General features: G+C 33.0%; 1 protein-coding gene across 1 annotated transcript in view; it reads right to left on the reverse strand.

Annotated features, from left to right (window-relative positions):
* The window catches only part of LOC122522197 (tRNA dimethylallyltransferase), an 85,669-nt gene that overhangs the window by 6,967 nt on the left and 53,688 nt on the right, over positions 1-25,014 (reverse strand). Inside the window, exons 4-5 of the mRNA XM_043643044.1 lie at positions 23,996-24,131; positions 5,462-5,577 (exon numbers count right to left, since the gene is read on the reverse strand). Of these exons, the coding sequence (XP_043498979.1) occupies positions 5,462-5,577; positions 23,996-24,131 (252 nt within the window). The remainder of the gene's footprint in view (positions 1-5,461; positions 5,578-23,995; positions 24,132-25,014) is intronic.

Raw genomic sequence — 25,014 nt, forward strand, 5'->3', positions numbered from 1 at the left:
AGAGAAGAAAAAAAACTCAGCGAAGCGAACAACGACGAATCGTAGCGACTGGTTTATCAAGTGTGTGTCACCTATGAAACTAAAGTAAAAACTAAAAAAAAAAGAAATTAAAAATTAGAGCAAAATCAAGAAAAAATAGATATATTTTTCATATTTTTACTTTTTCTTTTATACGTATATGTATGTTGTTACTTATTTAATTTATATTTAAGTATCTCTGTTATATAAACACTTGCGAAAAAAAAACTTGCAAAAAGAATCAAAGATTAAAAAAGATGTATATTACATCATTGAATAACGTCGACCGAATAAAATAACGTAAAGAACACTATATTATATATCTGTTCGTTTTTTCCTCTTTCATCGTTTGCGGGCGGTCGAAATTTTCTCTGAGATATCTTCCACTCTCCCGGTGTACTGTGCGAGCTGTAAACTTTACCTCGTTGGCCGGCATTTACGATCACCCTGTATACACACGGATAAGATACAAGCGACAGTCCAGCAATAAACACGAACTCGCAGTCGGGGCCCCGACTATTTGCATTGCTCTGCTTTACCGTTCTTATTATTGCTCGCCTAATAACAAAGAGTCTCATTCGGTACTCTGAATGAACAGTGAGAAAGTAAAAGAAAAAAAATAGAGAAAGAGAGAATAATAAAAATAGTCGGCCTAGATCTTTCTGATCGGTTATCGACGATTATACTTTGTATTTCCTTTTTTCTTCTTTTTTTTTTTTAAATTCTTATGGCATAAGGTATTGCATTAAATCAACTCGATATCTATCACAATAACCTACAAGGCTATTCTTAATTCACTTAACGTTAAGCATTAGATCTGCTTAAGTTGATTCTTCGTTTCCTCAGAATGAATTGGACATTGCCAACTAGAACACTCCTTGTGTTACTAATCGCATTAAAAACAGAGTCACACAGATTTGCTCAGACGATTCATGAATTTTATCGGAGAGTTAACCATAAAAATAGATCTTACTTTTATCTACGAGATAAGAAAACTCAAGAGAGAATGTAGAATTTTTGTATGACCTTTGACCGATCAGTGATCGTGTTTTTTTTTTATTTTGAGAAATAAATAGGATGATAATTTTAAAAATAGAATCTTCGATTCATGAATTAATACACGTATGACATATGTAACTATGTCAACCCAATACATTGTATTTTCAAACTGCTGTTAGAAGTGACTCTACGGTTATATTTCATGTGACTCTCTGAAGCATTCAAAAATGTATAAAAAAGTATTATATGTGGTTCTTATTATCGGAGAAGTTACCAATTCAAAACATGTCATGTGGAGAGATACTTGACTTTACTAATTTTATTTTAAATATGTACATATATTAGATTTGTCAACGAATTTGTGTGTCAAAAGTTATGATTTTATTAAAGCGCAGAGATACTGATTGATTTTATACGTTATTTGACTTTTATGAAAAATGAAAAGAAAAGATAATAAATATTTAACATTCATATTGATTCATACAATGTTAACTTGTGTGTGATGAATCAACGAGCTGTTGAATAGCGAGACGATGTAAAACTAAATGTGGAAGTTCAAACACAATGTAGACATTGTTCTTCCTTTCCATTCACAAAGTGAGAAAAGCATCGTTTAAAGAATGAAAAATCGTATATTTTTCGTAGAAGTATCTTCTTGGTATTCGTTAGTAGGTACTTCACTCGTGTTGCAAGGTTCACGAAAAATTGTAGGAACGAGAGAGACAAGTGAGACGTTCGCGTTGTTATCTGATTCTCGTGGAATTCGATGACGCGGTGTGAACACCATGCTACCAGAACACCGATCTTTCCTTACATTTCTCAATCGTAAATAAACGAATCAGTTTTTTATCTTTACTATTTCGTCGATTTAAATAATCAAATTCCAGAAATATTATAAAAACTAAGTGTTTTATAAAAATATAACAAATTCTTTTTCTTAGCGGTAATATTGTAGAAATAAGTTTTCAAATATAAAGATGTTGTAATATTATAAATCATTTAAATATTGACATATTTTACTTAAATATTCTTATTTTCGAATAATTACAACATGCACGTAATAAGGCATATTTTAAACATCTTTATAAATAGAAAAAAGATAATAAGTTAGTAATTTTCTTTAAATTAAATGGAACGTAATCTCGATGTATTTTTAAAGAACATTTTTTACTAACATAAATATTAATTTAGATCGTTATTACCGATAGTTGTTTCACGATGAAATTGACAACGAAAAGTATTTAAAAAAATATCTTTCAGTATGATTATAAACAATAATACTTTGACGTAAATTTCATTTTTTGAACAATCTCTGAAGAACAATAGAAAATAAAATAATTCTAACTCGTTAAGAGAAGTTTAATTTCTCGGAAACAGTATGTAGACGGTATCGTGCGAATATCTTTTATTGTGTTAGTGTATGCACACAAGTATATCTATACACACTCATATAAAACGGGTGCGCGCGCGCGCTTGTTAATTTAATTTTTATCAACCACTTGTATCTGCTAACAAACAAAGGAGAAAAAAAGAAAGGTGTCCGGTACAAAACGACATAAAAGAAACTTTCTTTGCAGCGAGTATGCAGAAAACGAGTGCAATAAATTTCTCATAATGCAAACGATCTTCTAAGCGAGCCAACAACGCAAAGGGTAAAATAAATATTATTGATCTTTCCAGTGGTACACCTTGATTGTTTACGAGGCCGAGCACGAGTCGAGTATTTCCTATATTTCTTTATTCAAATTACCTCTTTCATTTGTTCTCTCTTTCTCACTTTTTATCTCGTTCTATTTCTTGAACAAATTACATTAATAGAGTAAAAATATCTTATAGGTAGTATTACATTTTCATTAGATTCTATCTAATGTAAGATATAAACAAATTATTGATCTATTATACTTTAGAAGAAAATATTCACAAGAAACGTTTCAGAAATCGACTCGACCAATTAATAAAAACGAGAATAAAAGGAAATCAAAAATTATGTAGAATAATATATTCTTATCTTTTTACTCTCCCTTTTACGAGTCGAGTCACTTCTCTACTAACACCTTCTCACGCTTATTTAATACTATCAAAAAGGTCGCGTTTTTTTACCATCTTTTCGAAATCAACAGCACACAGTTTTTTGCCTTTTGTTTTTCCGGACGGGTCACCCATCCATCTTACTACTGTGCCTACGTTACTTAACTTTCAATGATTGATCGGAAACTAATAATCCAACGTTGCTAGGCCGTTGATTACGTAGAATAATATAAAATAAAAAATACAATACTTTAAGTATTTATTTCATAATAAATAAACATAAGATAAATAAATTAATTTAAGAATTAATATTATTGATAAATAGATAAGCGTAAATCAATGAATCGTTTCATCTTTCTCGTATCTCCATTAACAAAAGTCGTATAATTTTTACACATAATATTGAAAAAGTGTTTTAATAGTAGTAGTAATAGTAGTAGAAGCAGTAGTAATAGTAACCATTCTTCGCGAACGCCTACCTCCTTTATTTTCTGTCCGACATCCGGTTGCTAGCGTACGCTCGCAATTTCCGGAAATGAGTAAGGTGAGGAGTCTCCGTCTCTCTTTCTCTCTTTTTCTTTCTCCATTCACGAAGCAGCACTAACGTCGGTCGTATACAAATCGCAGCTCACGTGCTCCCCTCGTCGGTACGCCAAGTGGCACGCTCTCGTGACTTCGAAGAAATGATTTGCACGAGCGCGCCTCCACGAACTCCCACGCCTCCGAATAACTTTTCGATCGTGCAACATGCCTCATAAACGAAGGCGTATGTAATACCTGTAGGTATACGTGCAATACAGAATGAGAGAGAGAGAGAAGAAAGAGAAGGAAAATGGCCTCACCCATTGGAGTACGACTTATTCGATTATCATCTATATCGAAAATCAAAGTTATTGATAATTGATAGATTAAAAGATTAATTCTATTGAAATACCTACACACTAGATGGATTTTATTAAAAATATTTACAAACTACATCCCAATTGGAATAAAAACAATTTAAGTAATAATTATGTAATCAAATGTAATATAAAATAATGTAAAATGAGTAAGTTCATCTTTAATTTAGTGCACAAAAATAATTTCAATGATATCGTAAATTAAAAAATCTTTGCATTTTAATACGATATAAAGTAAATAAATAAATAACACAGTAGTTTTAAAATAATTATTTTACAGTAACCTCCGTATCTATCGATTTATCATACTTAGCGAACACGCGGTGTATTAAACGAAAAAAAAAAAAAATACGAAAAAAGTTTAATAGTCGTATAGGAAGCTGAAGTTTTCTCGTAACATGCGTTAGAATGTAACGCACAAACATGGCTTGTAAAATAGATACACGCTGTCAACTTTCTAAAATGTTAATAATAGTTAACGGAGTGTCGTTAGAACGGTCGAACACACCGGGTGCTTTTAAAAGCTTCGTGTTGGCATCGTAACAGGTTGTTTAGAATTTATTGGATTTTGATAGAAAAATCACCGCAAAACTCATAATTACTATCGAATTTCGAAACGATTTTTTCCAAGTCTATAAAAATGTATAGTTTAATACCTTATTTTGTATGCTTTTTAAAATAAAAAAAAATATATATATATTTATAATACGATAACAATTTTTAAATCTAAAACATATGAAGTAAATTTGATTTCTTAGTCTTTTTCGTATGAAATAAAATTGGAGAATGAAACCAGTCTTCTTGGATTAGCGATATTAAGAATAATCTATGTCATTCCAACTTCTTAATGTCGCTTCCAAGTAATAAAATGTGTTTGTCGTTAAAAAGAAGGAGTACATTAACGTAGCGTTTCAAGGAATCCTGTCTCTAATTCTTTTCCGCAACTTTTTGAAATTTTGTCTGTCGTATATGATGTAGACATGTATGTGTGACTATACTAAAAGTTGGAAAAAAGAGCACGTGTCTTAACGATGCACCAACTAGCATGACCGGTTCGATCAAAGAAATCATTCGCATATGCGGGCATGTTATCGTGACCGAGGTTATTCGACCGCGCACGAACGATAATTAAGTCCCGACACACTCGAAGGCCTTTAAAAGAGCCTCTTCTCTACCGCAGTCCGTTCTAACCGTTGCTATTCTTCAAAAATAATTATTATGAAAAGAATTTGTTCGGGTATCTAATATTAAACGTATCGACGAGCAATCGGAAAAACAAACTTTTCATAATATATATTTTTATGTATAAACGTTAATAATTTTTAACGTGCTTGTATGTGTATGCGTGCGCGAGTCCGGATGCTTTATATGTATTGGCTATAAATGTTCATGAATATTATCAAAAAATCTCAAAAGAATTTGCTAATTTCCTAATTATACAATGAATTCAAATCTCGTCATTGTTTATTATTTATCATTCAATATAAAGTGTTATATTTATTAATTCGTGTACTCACAAATTGGCCTTAATCCTATCTTCGTTGTATTTACGATGAAATTCGAGTAACTCGTTGATCAGACCATTTTGCATCATAGCGTCGACTCTTTGATTTAACCGCTTATTAAGAATTTCCTGTAAGAATTTTTAAAAATAAGAAACTCATATTGTTAATCACTCTTTTATTAAAGAAATACAATCTATTAATGAAAATTCTATAGGCCTATTTAAAAATCTTTTAAATATTAATGAATTTTAAATCTATCTAATCACGACAGTATTTTTTTACTCTCCTTTCCTTTATCAAATATTCCGAATTGTTTCATCCCACCTCGTATTTTCAACGATCAATACAATAAATAACGATTTATGATAGATGATTAAATTTTCGAATTAATCAAACGAGTTGGCAAATTAATTTCAATCGACATTGTTTAATTGTCAATGTGACCAATGACAAAATCGCAGCTAACGAATAACATCGAATTCGTCATTATTCAAAATTTTATGAAAATCATGAACATTTATATTTTTTTTTTATTTTTATGTATAGGTACAAGTGATAATATAGTAGAAATACTACGATCTCTTAGTAAAGAGTCAATGTTCATGATAATCCGATAAGCGTGGGTAGTAATAACTCGATAAAATAGAGATGTTTAACAACGATATCGATAACAAACATGACTCAAGCAGCAATGATGTAACAACACTATTTAAGATAAGTACCCTCGATATCAATTACAAATGTATGTGACAGTAAAGACGCATTAGATGGTCATTTCTGCTTCTTTCTTACTCCTCGCTAAAAAATAAATAAAAGAATAAAAGAAAGGAAGAGAAAAAAAGAGAAAAAGAAAAAATAAGTATTAGAAGAGAAAAGAAAACGAACGGCCTCGATGGATTTCAAAGAGTTTTACAATTATCTCTCCAAGCTATACGACCTTGCTAATAGCAAAAGCACGTTAGAAACGTGTCCTCGAAATTGTCAAGTGTAAAATTCCTGCTCGGTCGAGCGTGTCGTTGATCGAAGACTTGTAAATGTGTAAATATGTATGCGTGTGTATGTGTGTAAATTTTACACGAGCGATACATCACTCCAGCGTGCTTAGATTTACAAATCCGTTTATTTGTTACCACCAAAAACTATCAGTTCGTCGAATTGCGAATATAAAGAAGATTTTCTACGACGCCAGAATTCGACTACTACTAGAAGTAGGGAACCATCATCGATCGAAATCGTTTGTGTCACGGTGTTCAATAGCAAGACTATTTTAAATGGATCGCGACAGAACGTCTTAGAGTGTGCGAGTAAGAACGTTAGAAAGTGTGAGCTGGAAGCGAAGGCTTTCGTCAAATACAAACGCAAAGCGCGCAAACAAAGCATAGAAAGCGAGTTTGCACGCGTGTGTCGCGTTTATGTGTATCTAAAAGTTAGCAGAGTCATGCTCAGGATAAATACCGTTCTATATTTAGTTTTTTTTCTTTCTCTCTTTCTCTTTCTCTCTCTCTCTTTCTCTCTTTCTCTCTCATTATATACAGAGGACACTGCCGCATTCCCCGTAAACGCAGGCTTGGTATTTTTAGCTGTGTGATCTCGATGTTCTACGGGCAGTATTCTAAAAAAGGAATTACTATGTATAAACGACATCCGCCGTGTCGTTATGTCACATGACTTAATTCCAATTTGTGAAAAAAAAAAAAAAACGAAGGGTTCATTGCTTCGAGGAATAAATATCAAAATATCTGTAAAGTATCTACCCGTGTTTTTATCATTGATACGTTAATAATATTAAAAGTTGACTCATTAGTCAACGATCCAATAATCACTCATTTCAACTAAATTTGAAATTATTGTCGATGGAAAAAGATCGACAAAATTTCAATGAAAAAAAAAAAAAAACGATGAAAAAAAGAGTTTCTAATAGAATTAATTTAAAGGATTAGAGGAGTTTGAAATTTAAAAAAAAAATCGATGTTTCATTGTTTGCATATTTCAGTAGTAAAAGTCTTCAAGGATACCTTCTCGTCTGACCATTTGAAACATTTACAGTGCCGATATTATTAAAATGGAAATAATTTTCGATTGATTTTATCTTATAATATAATATTATAATGAATACCCATAACAAGAAAACAATGTTTAAAAAATTAAAAATAGGAAAATATTGAAAGCATTTCTAATTTCGTTTAATAGAAAAAAATGTAAAAAGTCAAAGCAAATATATTTGATTCAAATATAAAATAGAATCATAAGGAGGGCAAACGTTCGAATGACTAAGGGGCAAGCGAAAGGGCACGAAAAGAGTCAACGAAGGACGGAATAGTAAGGCGAGAGCTGAGAATCGTTCTCACGCTCGTTCACGGTTAAAACGCGACCTCCGCAACCCGTTTCGGCTATGTTCACTTTAAATTGTATTTAAATGCCGGCCTGTCGATCCTACACGCGTAGCCGTGCTCGCGCGCGCACACACACACTCTCTCTTTCTCTCTTGCTTCAACTCACTCTCTCTTCCACGCATTCATTCATGATCGAACAGCACATACCACCTCGTTCCCTAGCAGCCATCGCAAGTGATGACGCAAGCTGTCCAAAGTTAGTATTTGATGACCGTTCTGTTGTATATGTGTACTTATATATATGCGAGCTATCTGGATATATGACATAATTTTATATATATATGTACTTATTAACATAAATTCCTTTTTCTCCCTATTCCTTTCTATTTGCTCACTTCTCTCATCTTTAAGATAGAACTTTCAAAGAAATATTTATAGTATTAGAAGAGAAACGAGTCAAAGTTAAACAATTATTTATAAATTTATATCATATAGGTATAACAGATTTTAATTATTATGTATATGTTACCGGAATAGTGGAAAATCAGGCAATGTTAGCAATACCCCGGCATTGTCCTCAATGCAAAGCGCTTTTTGACAATGTAAGAAACAAGAATTTTTACGGATTTTTCCTAAGCATTGAACATAATACTTACATTCTATAGAACACCAAATGCTATTTAGGCAATATTGAAAAGAATACATTATCGGGCAATAGGCACACACAGTATGCACAAACCCCCCTCCCCACAACCAAACATACCCCGTTCCTACACACATACACAAAGCGAGCATGGAGCGGGTGTTGAGACTATGCGTGTCACTTTGCGCACTTGTAGAAGACGTTGGAACTTTATGCCGGTGTGTTATTATGTAGGGCACACTGTTTCTTATCGTAGTTGAAAATTATATTATGTTTAGACCGATATTTATAGAGATTACCATAGAAAATCTGTATCTGCTTTTTTACTTTACTAGTTTCTCATTTGTCATTCTCAAGAATTTCTAGGAAATGTGAGAGATACGAATACATTTCCGACTTTGTCAAAAAACGCTTTGCATTGAGGACCTGCAATGCCGGGGGGTATTGCTAACATTGCCTGATTTTCCACTATTCCCGTAACATATATAATATCATTTTAATATAAACTGTGATCGTATTACTAATGTTATTTTTCTTATGGAATATATAATCACGGATTAATTTTATCTCTCCACTTTCACGCCTCTTTCTATACATTCAAAGATATGAGGCGTACGTTTTACGATCGTCTCAAGTAGTATATAAGCATTTACATTTCTTGTTACGCAGAGCAAAAATGTCTTTCGATCGATACACAAAATGCAAAACGTCGACGCACGAAGATTGACGAGCACCGCTAACGATGACTATTGTAAAGAGGCAGGATCGATCAAGGATAAAGGACCTTTTGATTTCATCGCAAGAACGGCACACCATTGAAGACTTACATGGCGCCAAATTTGAATGAGTTCGACGAGTTTCAATCGTTTCCAATACTTTTATTCTTCTTAATAAGAGAAATTCGCTCGTCAATTAAGAAGCAATAGGGACTGTCATATAAGTTATTTAAGATATAAATTCAATATTAAATAAAATTATAAATATTAATTTAAATCCTTTTCACAAAGATATTTGAACATTTTAATACAAAATGACCTTTTTTTACAAATTCGTAGAACAAAATTATATATATTATCTATATTGATTATTAAGTAAATATTAAAAGAAAAATAATATGAAAATTACGTTACCATAAATTTTCGACAAAAGTTAACGAAAATCTAATTCGTTACACTTATTTTACATTGTGCGTTAAATTACGTTAAATATTAATAACTTTCTAATTCACTACCACATGCAATTTAGAGGTTAACTTAGATAATTCAATTATAAAGATGACTCTCTGTATATCTATTATAGGAGTACACTAATTAATCAGAATTTTCTATGAAATTCTAAATGATTACTAATAAAATAGGAAATAAACATTATAAGTTTAATGACTACTTCAATAATCGAGAGGATACCATAGCAGAAATATATAATGCATTTAACAACAAGAATGCATTCTGGTACTTAAAGCCAAGCAGTTTGTAACACATCATCGGTGTAGCACAGAGATATATCCAGTCGTTCTAATTATATCTTTTTAATAGTTGCATAGCGGGTCACTTAAGAGCTCTACGACCGTTCGAAAGTACGCCTCTAATGGAGCCACTAATAGACGGAGGAGCTGGAAAAGTCGTTCGTAAACTCCTTTTCCACCCCTTCTAACTTACTTTCTTTCTTTTTTCCTTTATTACTTGTCATTAGATAGAATAAACGTTAAATTAATCGTTGTATAATTCTTCGATGACTATCCGGTGAAACGACACGTAAAACTTTTTTACGCAACTGACGAAGATCATACAATTTACTATAATTATAAAAAAGTCATATAAAAAAATGTTATAGAATCAAAACTATTATAGAAAATCTTCTTCTCCTCTTTTGCTAAATACGTGGATGCAAAATCAGGCCAAGGTCTTAGTATGAAGAAGAAGAAGATGAAGAAGAAGAAGAAGAAAAAGAGGAAGAGGAAGAGGAAGAAGAAGAGAAAGAGGAGGAGGAGAAGGAGGAGGAGGAGGAGAAGGAGGAGAAGGAGGAGAAGAAGAAGTAGAAGTAGAAGTAGAAGTAGAAGTGAAAATAGAAGACTAAGAATATAAAGAGGAGAAAGAAGAACAACAAGAAAAGGACACGTGTAACTTTTCGCGACCCCATTTACTATAACTTGCGAGTCATGAGTCCAATCGACCGTTCTTTTTCGTAGAGGTACAAATCGAAGGTTTCTCTCATAAGGACGAAATTAGGTCTCAAGAAATAATACTACGATTTTTATCGTCCTATTTCGATTTTATATCAACAAAAGACATATTTTAAAGAAAAATTTTATTTTCATGAAAAAGGATAAGGTAATTAGTGAACTAAAATAGATAGGATTAACGCTCATTAATAACCGTCCATTTACTATGACCGCTCAATTATCGATAGAGGTGACGTTCGGTTCGATAATAAATTAAATTACTTTTAATCTGGATCAATTTAATGATATATATATATATATATAAAAGAAATACCGAGTATGATTCCTTCACTTATACATTTAGAGAATTTTAATTGTATCAAGGATAAATGACTCTTTCGATATTTTCAAAATCATATCAAATAATGAAATATAAAGACAAGTCGGATCAATAGAAAATCAATAAATACGATTTCTAATTAGAAAGAGGACTCTCACTTTCAAAATTTACTTCAATATTTAATTGTATAAATCGTTAATCGTTGAATGGAATCGAACTCGTCATAATAAAAACAAAAAGTCAAATAACCAGAATGAATAATATTCGATAAACTAATGAAGCTATGTAACGGAGCCGCTCGAACTAATTATACGAACTGGCACGCATAATTTGTTCGTCGAGAACGTGGTGTCATCGTGGTTGTCCCCTATGCGTCCCGATGATATTTCGATGTCCTGTTACGATTATAAACGTTCGCGTAGTCTATGTAGTGTCGTCGTGGTCGTATCGTGGGTGTCCTGTATCTACTTACACGAACGTTGTACCCAAACTACCCATTTTTTCCACTGCAAATGGACAGAACGACCTTCGGCCGAATCAATGATCCCGTCTAGAGGTGAAAAAGTCAAAGGCGCGGTTTGGCAAGTGCACGCGCGTGCGTGAGTCCGTGCGTAGCTACGTAAACGTGTGTAAGAGCAACACAACACAGAAAACTACTACGATTAGATCTTGTGAACGGGACGACGAGTCTCGGTTATTTCCTCGAAATCGAGCGAGTTATCGTTATTGTTAGCGAACACGAAACTTTGGAATTTCTTATTAATGATTCTTTTTCTTTTTTTTTTTTTAGATCGTCGCCAAAAAGGATAATCATTATATAAAGATATAATGTACGCTTAGATAAGATATAATCGAATGTTAAATAGAATGATACGTTAGGTATATATCGAATCTAATCCACGAATCGGAGAATAACATATAAAATGTAACATTTCTATGCTAACGTGTATTATATATGATAGACATTTTAATTTGTGTTCAATCATTACTTTATCTAACAAGGAAATTTTTTCAATTAGAAAATTAACGATCTTAGAAGAGAATGTTAAATAATAGATACTTGATTTTTCCTTTTTTTTCGCTCTTTCATATAACATAATGAGTAACTAACGATATTTCTAGTATTAAGATAATTACTACGTACGATCTAATCGTCTTTTTCGATCAATTTAAATTATAAGACTTCTCTACGTGTGTACGTAAATATGAATGTATGAATCATATTACCTCTGAAATATTTAGTAAAATCCGAGAAATGCCGTATTACGTGGGATATTTAGTTTTCATTCGAAACACGAGCGAATCAAAAGAGAATCGTGGTTTCTCTCGCCTACAACTTAGATGAATGGCTATACCTAATAACGAAACGTGCTGTTAGCGAACTATGTTATTCTTTGTAAAAATTCGTTGATTTTTTACGATTTTTGGTACTACAGAATCGTAGAACAAAATCAAATAAAAAGATAAAAAGAATAAAAATATAAAAAGTATCAGTCCTGATTGAGCATAAACAGTCTATTAAAATAAATTGCACAAATGAAATAAATAAAATAAATTAATCCTTTATAATAACTATGTATCCGTTCTATTGTTTTATTTTGTTTGCTATAATTTATTCAATACTCGAATATTAATGTTTGTCACGTATAAGTTTTAATATGCATATATTCTATAATATATACAGTTTTTACTGGATCCTATATAAATTTGCATTATAGAAGATTATTGATTAAAATAAAACGTAGAGAATATTTTGAGGGGAAAAAATAAGCTTTTCCTTGATTCAAACTTTTTGCAACATCGAGAATGAAAAGTCTTGAGAGCAGATATTCGTTCGTTGAAAAAACTCTGTATCAAAGAAAACGCAAAAAGGAACAAAACTTTCTGACTAACAGTCAGAAAGATAAGAAGGACCGCGTGTTAAGCGAGTAGGGTTACGCCTGGGGAATCTTATGCCGTATTCTCATCAAAGAGAACTCTTAGCTTCTTTATTTTTGCCGGGCAACTCGTTACGAAGCCTCTAGGTATAATTTCTTGATCGGCGGGAGGTGTTAAAGAAAAAGATAGGGAATGAGAAACCAAAAGATAAGAGAAAGAGAAGAAGATTCGACTTAAAAAGGCAAAGGCACAAAAGTGTTACGATCCTCCTACGAATCGTTTTTCTGAGAAGGATCATCCACAGATTTTTTAAAATCAGTTGCGTCATGAATGTTCTCTTACATGATTTTCTATCTTTGGGATAAAAGAAAAAAGCTGATTTCAAAATATGAAAAAAAAAGAATAAATAATTTTTCATGACTATTCAAGTATTTTATATTCAATGATAGAAAAGATTATCAACGATATATTATCATAAATAAGAATATGATGTAATACAAAATAAGTCCTAACTGTAAAATAAAAATAAATTGATATTGTAAGTGGAAGTTCGAACAGTTAATCTTTTCGTTACATTCATCCCACATGTCAATACAAGAAAGGAAATGATCAAAAGCGAGAGCTTTCCTTAATCGTGTCAAACTTTACGTTGGTACAATTTTTATCATTTTTAAGGAAATAAAAAACGTGCAACTTCGTTAAAAACTTTTTTTTTAAATTAAACAAGTTATTAAATGATCAAATGTTTCGAAGGAATTATATTTTCTAATTAAATCGTTTCTCTCCCTTTCTCTCTGTCTCTCTTCTTATTCGTTACTTACCGAAGTAAAATATAACGTTCCACGTTGTAATGGTCATTCCAACTTCTAAAAAGAACGATCCTATTAATCCGTTTAAGAGCAAACACGCTTTCGTAAACTCGCTCGTAAAACAAGCTCGTAAATTTCCATAAAGGACGCCCGCCTCTACGAAAAATCTTCTATTCCTATATTCTATAAAGAATTATACGCTTTTCGGGCAGATTATCGATAAATCTCATTCAATTCTTTTCTCATTTAAAAAAAATCAGATCCGTACATACGACGTAAAGTGTTAATTTTTGCATTACCTACGTTTTATACCTATATTCTATTCACGCTACAACCGAAAGTGTTAATTGAAAAGATAACATATGACGGTTTTGCGGGATGAAATTTGAAAAGAAGATGGATAGAGAAGAGAGAAAGAGAAAGTAATTATTTCGGAGTGAAAGTTAACGAACACAGGCGAACGCGTAACGATGCTTATTTTCCACGTCCACGTCTTTTCTAAACGGCAGGAATCTCTCGAGGCGAAAAGAGAAAAGAGAGAGAGAGAGAGAGAGAGAGAAAGAAAGATTATAAGCTCTCATCTCTCGACACGACATATCACGTGCGCCATGTGCTTGTTCGCGCTTACAGCAAATTCAGCCGAATAAAAAACTCTCGCATCTCCTCTCTTTCTCTCTCTTTTCTTTCATTTCCTCTTCTTCCGCCATCCTACTCGCGCACAGCAAACGTCCCACCTCCACCATCTCTACATTTGTCTCTCTTTCTCTCTTTCTATATTCCCCCGTTGGTTGATTCTCGGGTGCGGGTTGCCGGAAATGCCGTGCGTGCCGCACTCTCTAAAACCACCGACAGTTAGATCCGTATGCGAAATGCAACCAATAAAAAAGGAAACCGATATGCCCGGGAGAGGAAAGATAGACGACAGAAAAAACTGACGCCGGTTCTAACCAGCTCACTCGACCGCCGACTAACTTTACTTTGCTTTGCTCGTTTACTCGCGTATTAACTCGTTCGAATATTTTCAATGATGTCGCTATATCAATCTTCCTCATTCGAGGATTGAAATTCGATTCCAAATTGTAAAAGAAGCACCCATAGAAATTATTGTGGAACTCCTAAGCTATCCTTGCAATTTAATCATGTCATACAATATGTTTTCTATTCGCATCTCTAGCACCGAAAGAAAGGAATCATGGTTCGCTTATTTATGAATTTTTTATTGAAAATACATTGGAATATTATCTTTCTTTTTTTACTCTTGACGATATTAAACTTTTAAAGAATATATTAATATATATAATAAAAATAGAACAAAATGATTGTTTCATACCAGTTAATTAATATTTTTGCACAACACAATTTACTAGAATAAAATAAAAATACGCTCGGATATTAAGAAAATAATAATAATAATAATAGTTTTTAATTATCGATATGGTCAAGATGTTAGAAGAGAAAAACAATAAAGAGAAGAGAATAACGCAAAATCGTAAAGAAGAATCGCTCCACGCTCTGTCAGTTCACCTTCCGCTTGAAGTTTTCCGGGCGACGCAGCTCGCTTCTCGCGGGCAAAGCCCTTTAATTGCTCTAATAATAACACTGGCTCATACTCTCGTCCGTCTTAAAAAGTGTTCTACGCTTTTGAGTCGTGGGAGGCATGATCTAATTTTAAATAACAACTCTCTCACTCTATGAGCTCCTCCCACCACTCTCCCACCCACCCAATACCGTTCTTTTCTCTCTCTTTTTTACATATCAGCAAAGATTGTTCATTGTCGTTAATTGTTTCAATATCTTTTGAATACAGTTTGAATAGTTCACCAGCTATGTAGGGTTTTCCTTATCTACAGCTTCCCGGATTCTGAGGTACGATTGGACCGATCTTTGAACTTCCTTGATGATTTTCTTGAAACCCTGATAAGCAAACGATAGAGTCAAGATCCTGCCGCGACCACAAATTTATTTCTGAATGAACGATTCATTCCAATGAACAGCAGAGTATACTTCTACATATCGAAAACGACATATTTCGCTTATAGAGAGTTTATTTAAAAGAATGGTCAATTCCCAAAATATCGTTGAAACATTTCAAAGAAAATGACTTCTTCAGGAAGGATTCTTGAACAAGAGTTAATTGTTCGACCTTTACGTATAAACTTTTTTTTTTTAAATACTGACACGTTAAATTCAATATAATATACATATCCAGTCACTCTCATAAAAATTATTGCAAAAATTTATTGTCATAATTTTTTTGCATAATTTTACTGATATTAGAAAGTATACTTGGAATATTTTAAATATCACAAAAAGCATCTTAAAAATATTTTAAATAAAACTTACGAAATTAAGTATTCATGATATTCAACATATTAACCTTTTAAAACTTAATTTTTTTCATATTTAAAGTAGAGAATTTAAATTACATAATGTAAATATTATAGTAGGTATATATTCTGTATATATTATGTATAACACGCGTACTTAAAAAACATGAAAAACACCAGACATAAAGTAAGAAATGATTTTCTGATCACAAATAAAAAAATTTACATGGGGTTCATAAAAGATAAATAATATTACAGAATATAAAAATTATCACTAATATAAATACAATTTGAAACTGCAAAATAGAACGAAAGCAATCGAGAATAGAGAGGCTTAGAAAAAAGAAAATAAATAAAGAAAACATAAACATCCTTGAGTAAATATCGTGGAAAGTCATCCATCTATGTGTGGTGGTCATTTACACGAAACGAAAAGTTCAAACTTAAGTGAGTGAGTTTTGGACTCGGAAGGGCTCCATCGTCCTCCTCCTCCTCCCCCTCATCATCACCATCATCATCATCGTAGTCGTTGTCGTCGTCGTCGTCGTCGGTGGCAGGAAATGACGACATATCCGACGACGTTTATCTTCGAGACGGTGTGTCCGACTTGAGCGTACAAAACGGCAGCTGTCGGCCAAGTGGCATTCTCCCGCGTAGAGACTTTAAACTTTGCGATTCCCGTTGCGTGCGATCGCACGCACGCACGCAAGCACGCACGCTATCGCAAACGAGAAAGAGAAAGAAAGAGAACAAAGTAAGAAAGAAAGCAAAGAGAAACGCGATACTCGGCCTAAGAGGAAGGAAAAAGTTACGCCGACTTGAACGAGTAAGAGGAGGTGAAGAAGAGGAAGGAAAAAGTTACGCCGACTTGAACGAGTAAGAGGAGGTGAAGAAGAAGAAGAAGAAGGAGGAAGAGGAGGAAAAGAAGAAGGAGAGAAGAAGAAGTAGAAGAAGAAGAAGAAGAAGAAAAGGTGGAGGTGGAGGTGGTGGAGGAGGAAGAGAAGGGTTCGCGAAAGGAGAAAGGAAAAGGAGGCGACTGCCGGTCGTGCGGAGTCGCCAGATGCGCGGCACATTTTAATTAACGTCCAGACATCCTCCGAGACGAATGACCCCGAGCTCAGGGCCACTTGATGCCCCCCTTTTTCCGAAGAACGTACGACCCTTTCGTGTTTCTTTTTCCTTCTCTTTTCTTCTTCTCCTCCACCTCTTTCTCCTTCTTCTTATTCTTCTTGAGTCGATGAATAGGCGAGAATCGAGTGAATAACAGGAAGTCGACTCATTCGATCTTGACCCTCCTTTATTTATAATTCTTTCTCTTTTATCATTGACAAATTTCATGTTACTTCTATCTTGGTCGAATCTAAAACATGCTAACACTCTTGCGACAGACAACATATGGAATTGTAATATCTAATAAATATAAGCCTACATCCGGTTTTGTCTATTCCTTTAAAGGGTGTCAGGGTATCCGTATGAAAATTAGGTTTAACGTTCTAAGACACCAAGCTTCTTTCATGGAATATCAATTGTTTTTAAGAACGTTGACCATGTTCTTAATCGTGTCGTAATAAAATTTGTCTTAGGACCACGTGTGCTAAGATAGAAGACAATATCCGAAGTGTAGTTAGACGGATCCGTCAAGAATTGCAACGGCGATAACTGTAGAAAGAAAGAGAGAGAAAGAATTCGTGTAAAGAAGTCGTATCACTCGCCTATGTAATCTAGTCGTGCAAACATCAACGAACAGCGAAGCTATTCTCGGTAACCTATGAAAATCGATCGGTAATCGCTTCTCAGACATGGAATTCCGTCGGATGAGAGAAGTACTTTTCATATATGCTGCTCACAAACTATATTATTTTAAAACGACAAAAGGGATGTTCAAGTATATCCTATGAATAGATTCCACGAAACAATAGAGTTCATGAGATTCTATGATGAATCATGATCGATTCTATGCGTCCATGCTGAATTCACAAGAAATATGAATAACACTAATAAATTGCATAAAGTAGTCATTATTACTAGCATTATAATATCAATTCATTAAACTCTCATGAATTAACGAATACTTGCAAAATTATTACATATTAATAAATTAACTGTAACTTAAATTACGAATTGAACTAAAATTTACAAAAAGAAAAGCAAATATAACTATGTAATCTTTTTATTATTTACGCTTTAATATCTACTTGTACATTTTTGTAAAGAAAATTTAGAAATCTATTAAATTAACGAATTGAAAATGAAGTAAAAAATATAACCGAGGTATGAACAAGAAAATAATGATTAATTACTTTAGAATATTTCACATACACATTTATAGCGATTTAAAAATCTGAATGATTGTAAAAGATGGTTTGAATATGGAGAAAGATCGTAAATGCGTCCCTGAGATTGCACAGCGCCGTGCCACGCCACCGAGGCAGTAGGTGCACGTTGGGATTACGTTGCCGGCGAGTCATTCATAAAAATAACGCGGTCGGCGCACGCGAACGCGTCTACTACTACTACGAGTCGCATTCGGAGCTTGCCTTTGAAAGAGAAGAGAACGAGTTACTATAATACTACGAGCCTTGCGTACGATTGTAGCGCGTAAAAACATAAAAATTCATGGACGGATGCACTGCCTGACTAAGACCATATGTATGGGTGTGTGCGTGCGTGCGCGTGTGTGTATGTGTGTATCGGTGCATTTTGCATGTAACTACATCCGATGTTATTTGTATATGGATTGGCAAGAGGAAGGAAGCGTCCAATGTTAATGATTCTACTCGAATCAAACTTTTCTTCTTCTTTTTTATCAACTTTTTTTTTTCAAATAAATTTTCATTATTTTTTTAATGACTTTTAAATAAGGTACTGATATAAATTATCAAAAACAATATATATATGTTTATTATTCAATTAATACAAAAGTAAGATAATGTATGATATATGTAATATGTATTTATAATTGGAAGCTAGTCGCTGAAAAATAAACATTTAATTTATAGTTAGATCGTTTGGTTTTTTCAACTTTCGATTAATTTCTTCGTAAAGTTTATATATCTAACTTTATAAGAAAACTTATAAAAAGGAATAACGGCAATAAACCGTCACGATTTAAGAAGTTTTATGGGAAAAAGTTTTTTGTTTGAAAATTAACTTAATAATAGTTATATCGTTGAATATGTTTTATAGTAATAAACTATCTTTATGACACGAGATTTAATTCTTCATAGAATTTGCATAATTTTATTTGGTCCTATGTGGCTACGCGATAAGTGTTAAAATATGAGCAAGGAAGAAAGAAATATCGTTTGGGAAAAGCGTGATTGTTAAAATTAAAAACTTTCATGATATAATAAATGATTGTTACTTCTATTGATTCTATTCAGTCTCTCTTTAGATAAAAAGCTGTTAAATAAATACAAAAGAATTTAGAAGAAGAACGTTCAATCGTTCATCTCAATGATTATCATATTTTTATAGCTATCGATAGAGAATTATTTAATAAATGCAAAAGGACCGACTGATTCACCGGATAAAGATCGGACTTGACAGTAATTGGACAGATTGCTTTACCGAGTAGTATCTCAACGTAACCTTGAACTTTACAAAGCAACGGTACACGGAACTTGGCTCGAACGATCACGTTAAGAGTACGTGCTAAAAACGTTCAGAACGAAGAAGCACGTACGAGAACTTCTAAAAATAACGTCAATCATAAATTATGTTCTACATATAAATATGGAAGCAAAATTAAACAAGATCGTTCGGGTTCGATCGTTGGAAAATAATTGCAAACGAGATTTTCGACCTGATCTGATAGAATTTTTCTTAGAAGATCGACTCGACGTTTCACGCAAGTCTACCACGGACTTATGACTCCGATAATAATTAGTATCCGCTCGATAAATTAACGATCATGTCTCTTTATTTCTTTTTTATCATGGAACACGTTCTTTTTCTTCCCCACCTCTTCTTTTTCTTCTTATTTTTCCATAAATCGTTTTAACACTCAATCGTCTTAGTTACCCATAAGAAAAAGAAAGATAGATAGAGAGAGAGAGAGAGAGAGAGATCTTTTTCCCATCATAAACTTTAGCTTTTTAAATGGAACTTCGAGTTGATATCGCATTAAGGATAGAAAATGAAGCAAAGAAGAGAGAGAGGAAGAGGCAAAGGAGAGGAAAAAGAGTTAAAGTATAAAATGATCGACAAGCCATAATTGATGGAAAGAAATAGTCTACTCATAAAAGAAACTTTTATATAAAAAAAGGTTTTAAAAGACGTTCCTTCAGAGAAAAGAAAAAAGACAAATCGATAAATCAAATCAAATAAATTCTAATAATAACTAAAATATACTTTATAGAAAGTATCATTAATAGAAAAAAAGGAACAATAAAAGAATTGGGTACACTTCGTAAATGAACATATTTTTTGACTTAAATTCAACGAAACAGCGATTGAATTTATCCGAACCCGAGTGCATTCGTTTCCCTGTTATAATTAGCGAAAAAAGAAAGGGAATAAGAATGGGAAAGAGAAAGAGAAAGAGAGAGAGAGAGAGATCGTTGTTAAAGTAAAGAGGAAAAAAGTTACGAAACTAGATGATTTATCTTAAATTACAGGCGATGACGGAAAAGAGGAAGGAGTCATTTTTCTTTGGGTTACTTCAAGAGGGTTCGTCGCACGACACCCGGTCATGTCAACGACGTAGGTGAAATTACTCTCCACCAACTAATATTTTAACTCGACTTATTTCTCTTTCCTCGCGACACAAATGCCGCCTGTCAACAAGAAATCGCTCGCACAAACTCCCACCCGATTTAACATAGAAATGAAAGTACAAAGCAGTTATCGAAAAGCATAGATCAAAAGTCTTGCATTTGTTATAATATTCTCTTGAAAATTGATTTATCTGTAAACGTTTATTAATATATGGGTATAGATAAGTGAAATATATATAGACTTGGCTCTATTATTATAAATTAGTAATAAATATTGTCTAATAAATTTGGTCGCATAAAATATCCGCTTTCATTATCCAAATAAAATGTATATCATCAGAGAGATAGAGAACAATTGTCGAAATTCTATATAAATGTCATTTATGCTTTTTAATAAATGTAATACATACTCTACCTTGATTTAATATCAAATATTATAAAGTTTGAAATATCATTGTAAAATCTTGAAAAATAAATATATAAAACAAGAAACACAGAAATGATGAAATACTCGAAATAAGGCATCAATAATGTTAATAATTTCTTGTCGTTTAGTATAGTTAGGATAAAATAGCAAGAGATTTAATGAAATAGGAGATCTTTTTTTAAATAGAAAGTGTTTAAAAATATAATAGTATAAGGGTATTAGATTCTCGGTCCATTGGTACCATTTTTCAAAGCATGTTCGAAGCACAACACGATATCCGTTTAACCTCAAGCGAAGGGTAAACGAAACGAAACGAAACGAAACGAAAGGCAGGTACAAACGCACGAACGTAAAGTCCAATTATCCGATCGAAATCTATCCGAGTTCCATGGAGGAATTAAAATCCACGGGGTACCGACACAAATACCTTAACGTGGCCAACCGATCGATACCACCGAGTCGCCGGACCACGAGAACCTTTCGAAATCGGAAGTAAGTAGTAGTGGTCGATCGTAGTCGGCCTTGTCAGCCTCGTTTACAGCCTCTGGAGGTAAAGTAGCCTAAGAACGTTTGAACCGTTGAAGAATTTCTTTCCGAGCGAGTGCCCCGTGGAAATCTACGTGCGATCGAGCGAGCATGCGATCGAACGACCGACTCGACTACTTCGAACTTTCCCTGAAACCGACGCGGCGTTAAGTAACGGCACTTTTGTCAGAATAACGCTGCTGTTTCGATTGCCGTCTCTACTGTAATACTAGCAAAACCGTTGCTTGCTTGCTTACTCTTTCGCCAATTATTTTACTTCGATTTTTTATATTATTTCCAATCTTTATTTATTTCTTTCTTTCTTTCTTTTCCCCCTCATTTATTATTCATTAATTATTCTCTTATAATTTAGCATTTTCTTTTTTTTTTAACAAAAAAATTGTTATGGAACGCAGACGTAGAAAATTTTAATTCATACTTAACGTAGAATTTCAAAAGTAATAAATAAACTATTATTACTGTTGATTAGTATTAGATACCTATAATTCCATTATTTATTTCATTTTGATGTACTGGATAGTTTGATAAATTCTTTTAATAACTTTTCAAATGTTTTATATCATCTCATATTACGACTATAATATTTGATTGGATCATATAACGAAGGACGTTTAAGTCGAAATATCCCACAATAACAAAAGCAAAGATCATTTCGCATCAAGTTCAATTATTACATCCGTGGATTTCGATCGTTGTCGTAATTAAAAAGTGTCGATTCTCGTGATTCATGAGAACGTACATGCCAGCTGGATATAAACTTTGCTCGTAACCCATTAAACTTTCGTGTCTAATAATACCGCTCTACCAAGAGATTACGATGATGGGAATAACGAACGAATACAAAGAGAAATAAAAATGGAAAGAAAGAGGAGAATTAAACGCGAACGATTACGTTTTTAAATTCACCGAGAAGATCGAAAACGATCTACCCGTAAATTATAACAAATGAACGAATACAAATGTAATAACGTAAAAAATTAAGATAAATTAAATACGAAAAACAAAATAAAACAAAGACGCGAGAAATAAATTAAAATCGTCAGTGTCTCCACATTTCATCGTTCTAAGGTGAAAATGACAAAAATCGATTTTATATCGCATTCGAATAAAGGAATACGAGAAATCGTTATTATGGTACTTCGCTGTAATTAAAACTTCCGGTTGCGAGTTTATCCTGCATAGCGGCCACCTTTAATGTTCTCGATGAAGTAACAACAATATGATCTCGCGTACGTAGCACCTACTTGTTTCTCAAGCTAGCGCAAAACAGCAACATGAGCATTAGATTCGGTAACTTTATATAGGCTGTCTTGTAATCAGAGCTTAAACGTGTGCAATCTACGTGTGTATATTTATTCATACATACTTATAATATCTACGAGCGTGAACGATTTCCTGTCTACACTATATAAACACACATAAATACAACTCCTGGTATTTAATTTTCAAAAGATATACCTTATAGATACGTATTTGGGGAGACTTAATTTCTTTTTTCTAATCCTATTAATAATTTAATAGTTTTAATAATAATGTTACCTTGTGTATAATTAATGAAAAAATGATGAAATTCTTAATTATATATTGTGTGTAAATGTTTCTTGTTTAAAAATGATATATTAGACTATTTGTAGTAGATTTAAATACATTATGATTTTTACATAAGAAAAAATAGAATTTAAAATTAGATATTAAAAATTCATTACAAGAAATTAATCAGATTCATCCGGTTGCCAATAGTGTTCGTTCGTGAAATGTAATACTTGTTCTTCTTTCCGATTATACGCCGCTCGATGTAATGCTCCTCCCTCCCCCCCCACTTCAGTGGATATTCCCAATCGTATGAAAAGAAAGAAAGAAGGAAAGTAAAAAAAAAAGGTTCGCTTCAAGATGTATCTTCAGAACGACCAGCGAGCCGTAAAAGAATAGACTTTTCGATCATGAAATCGCGGAAGCGAAAGAGCCCGAATAATTTCCAGCTTTCGTGGATTTTGAATTTGTAACGGGTAGAAAATCTAGGACACAGAGTTTGAAATATTTACGAAGACACTTTGGACGTTGCTTTACTATCGATTACGCGAATGTCTTTCCGAATAAAGAATAGATTATAGCGGAAAGCCACGTTTATCAAGGAGAAGGATCGATGCTCTGGAAAAGGATTTATTTTGGCTTAGAGTGAAAACTCTCCTCCAATTCTTTTCAATTTTCTTTCCGTTGTTTCTCTATATTAAAATCTATATTAAATATTTCGTATTTATCGTTAATCAAAAAGTTATTCGAATATTTGAGAACATTAATATTAATAATATATTAACATGAAATTTGTAATATTAAATAAATTCGAATGACAAAAAGGAAACTTACCTTATCGCATCGTAGTAAGAAAATAATCGCATTAGTATAACGCAAGGGACCTCCTAAACCTGAGCCACCTTCCAATCGCTGCTCTTTCAAAATTTCGCTATGTTTTTTTCCGCATTGCTCGAAAACTTCCAAAGATCTGCAAGAAAATTGATAAAAACGAAGATGTATAAAATAAAAAAAGGTAAAAATACGCATAAGATTCGAAAATAAATAACAATTGCTCTCATCAATTACGATTATTTATCGGACGTCAAATTTCATAAAGACTTTTATATGAAAAATTTCTATAAAAGAACTCATTTTTATTTATTTCTCAAAAGAAAGACATTCTCATTTAAGCGTAAGATCTAATTTCGACGTTCGAAATGATGAACTATTTTCCGTTTCACGTTTAATAAAAGATAAGCATTCGAAGTGGGAGCTGACGGAGGAGTCTTAAGCCAAAATTAGCAACTCTGTCCTTTCGCGACCTGGCTGCCTAAATCTTCTACTATACATCGTCTAATTTCTATCTTGGACGAGGAATTATGTGTCATCAATAGTTCAAAGCATTGCCTTTTTCTATTTTTGTGAACATTCAAAATGCAGACTTTCGACATTTTACAGAAAAACAAATGTAAAAAAAGAAAAGGAAATGAAAAAGGAGAGAACCCATTTAACGATCCGACCCGAATGAAATGGAACGGGTAAACGACCGGCCAGCGTCAATCCTCCTAAATTTATTGGCCTAGGTTATAGAGACCTCCTCCTTCGCTTTGGAAATCGTACGTTCTCTGACATCATCGATAATAGCAACGTCTCTTTCTATCATCGTACATTTTAGTCTCATTTTTCTGTTAAAGTAGGATACTCGGTAAAAAACCGAGTCCTTTCTCCTCGTTTCAACCGGTTGGAAATTTCCGAGTTTGTTTTCCTTCCATAATACTTCCCTGAATTTAGGATATTCGAGAAAGAAGAAAAAAAGATTTCAAGAGTCAATTATAGATTATATCTTATTCGCCATAGAGTATTTAGAAAGA

The sequence above is a fragment of the Polistes fuscatus genome, unplaced genomic scaffold, assembly GCF_010416935.1.
Source record: "Polistes fuscatus isolate 324 unplaced genomic scaffold, CU_Pfus_HIC Scaffold1, whole genome shotgun sequence".
NCBI lineage: Eukaryota > Metazoa > Arthropoda > Insecta > Hymenoptera > Vespidae > Polistes > Polistes fuscatus.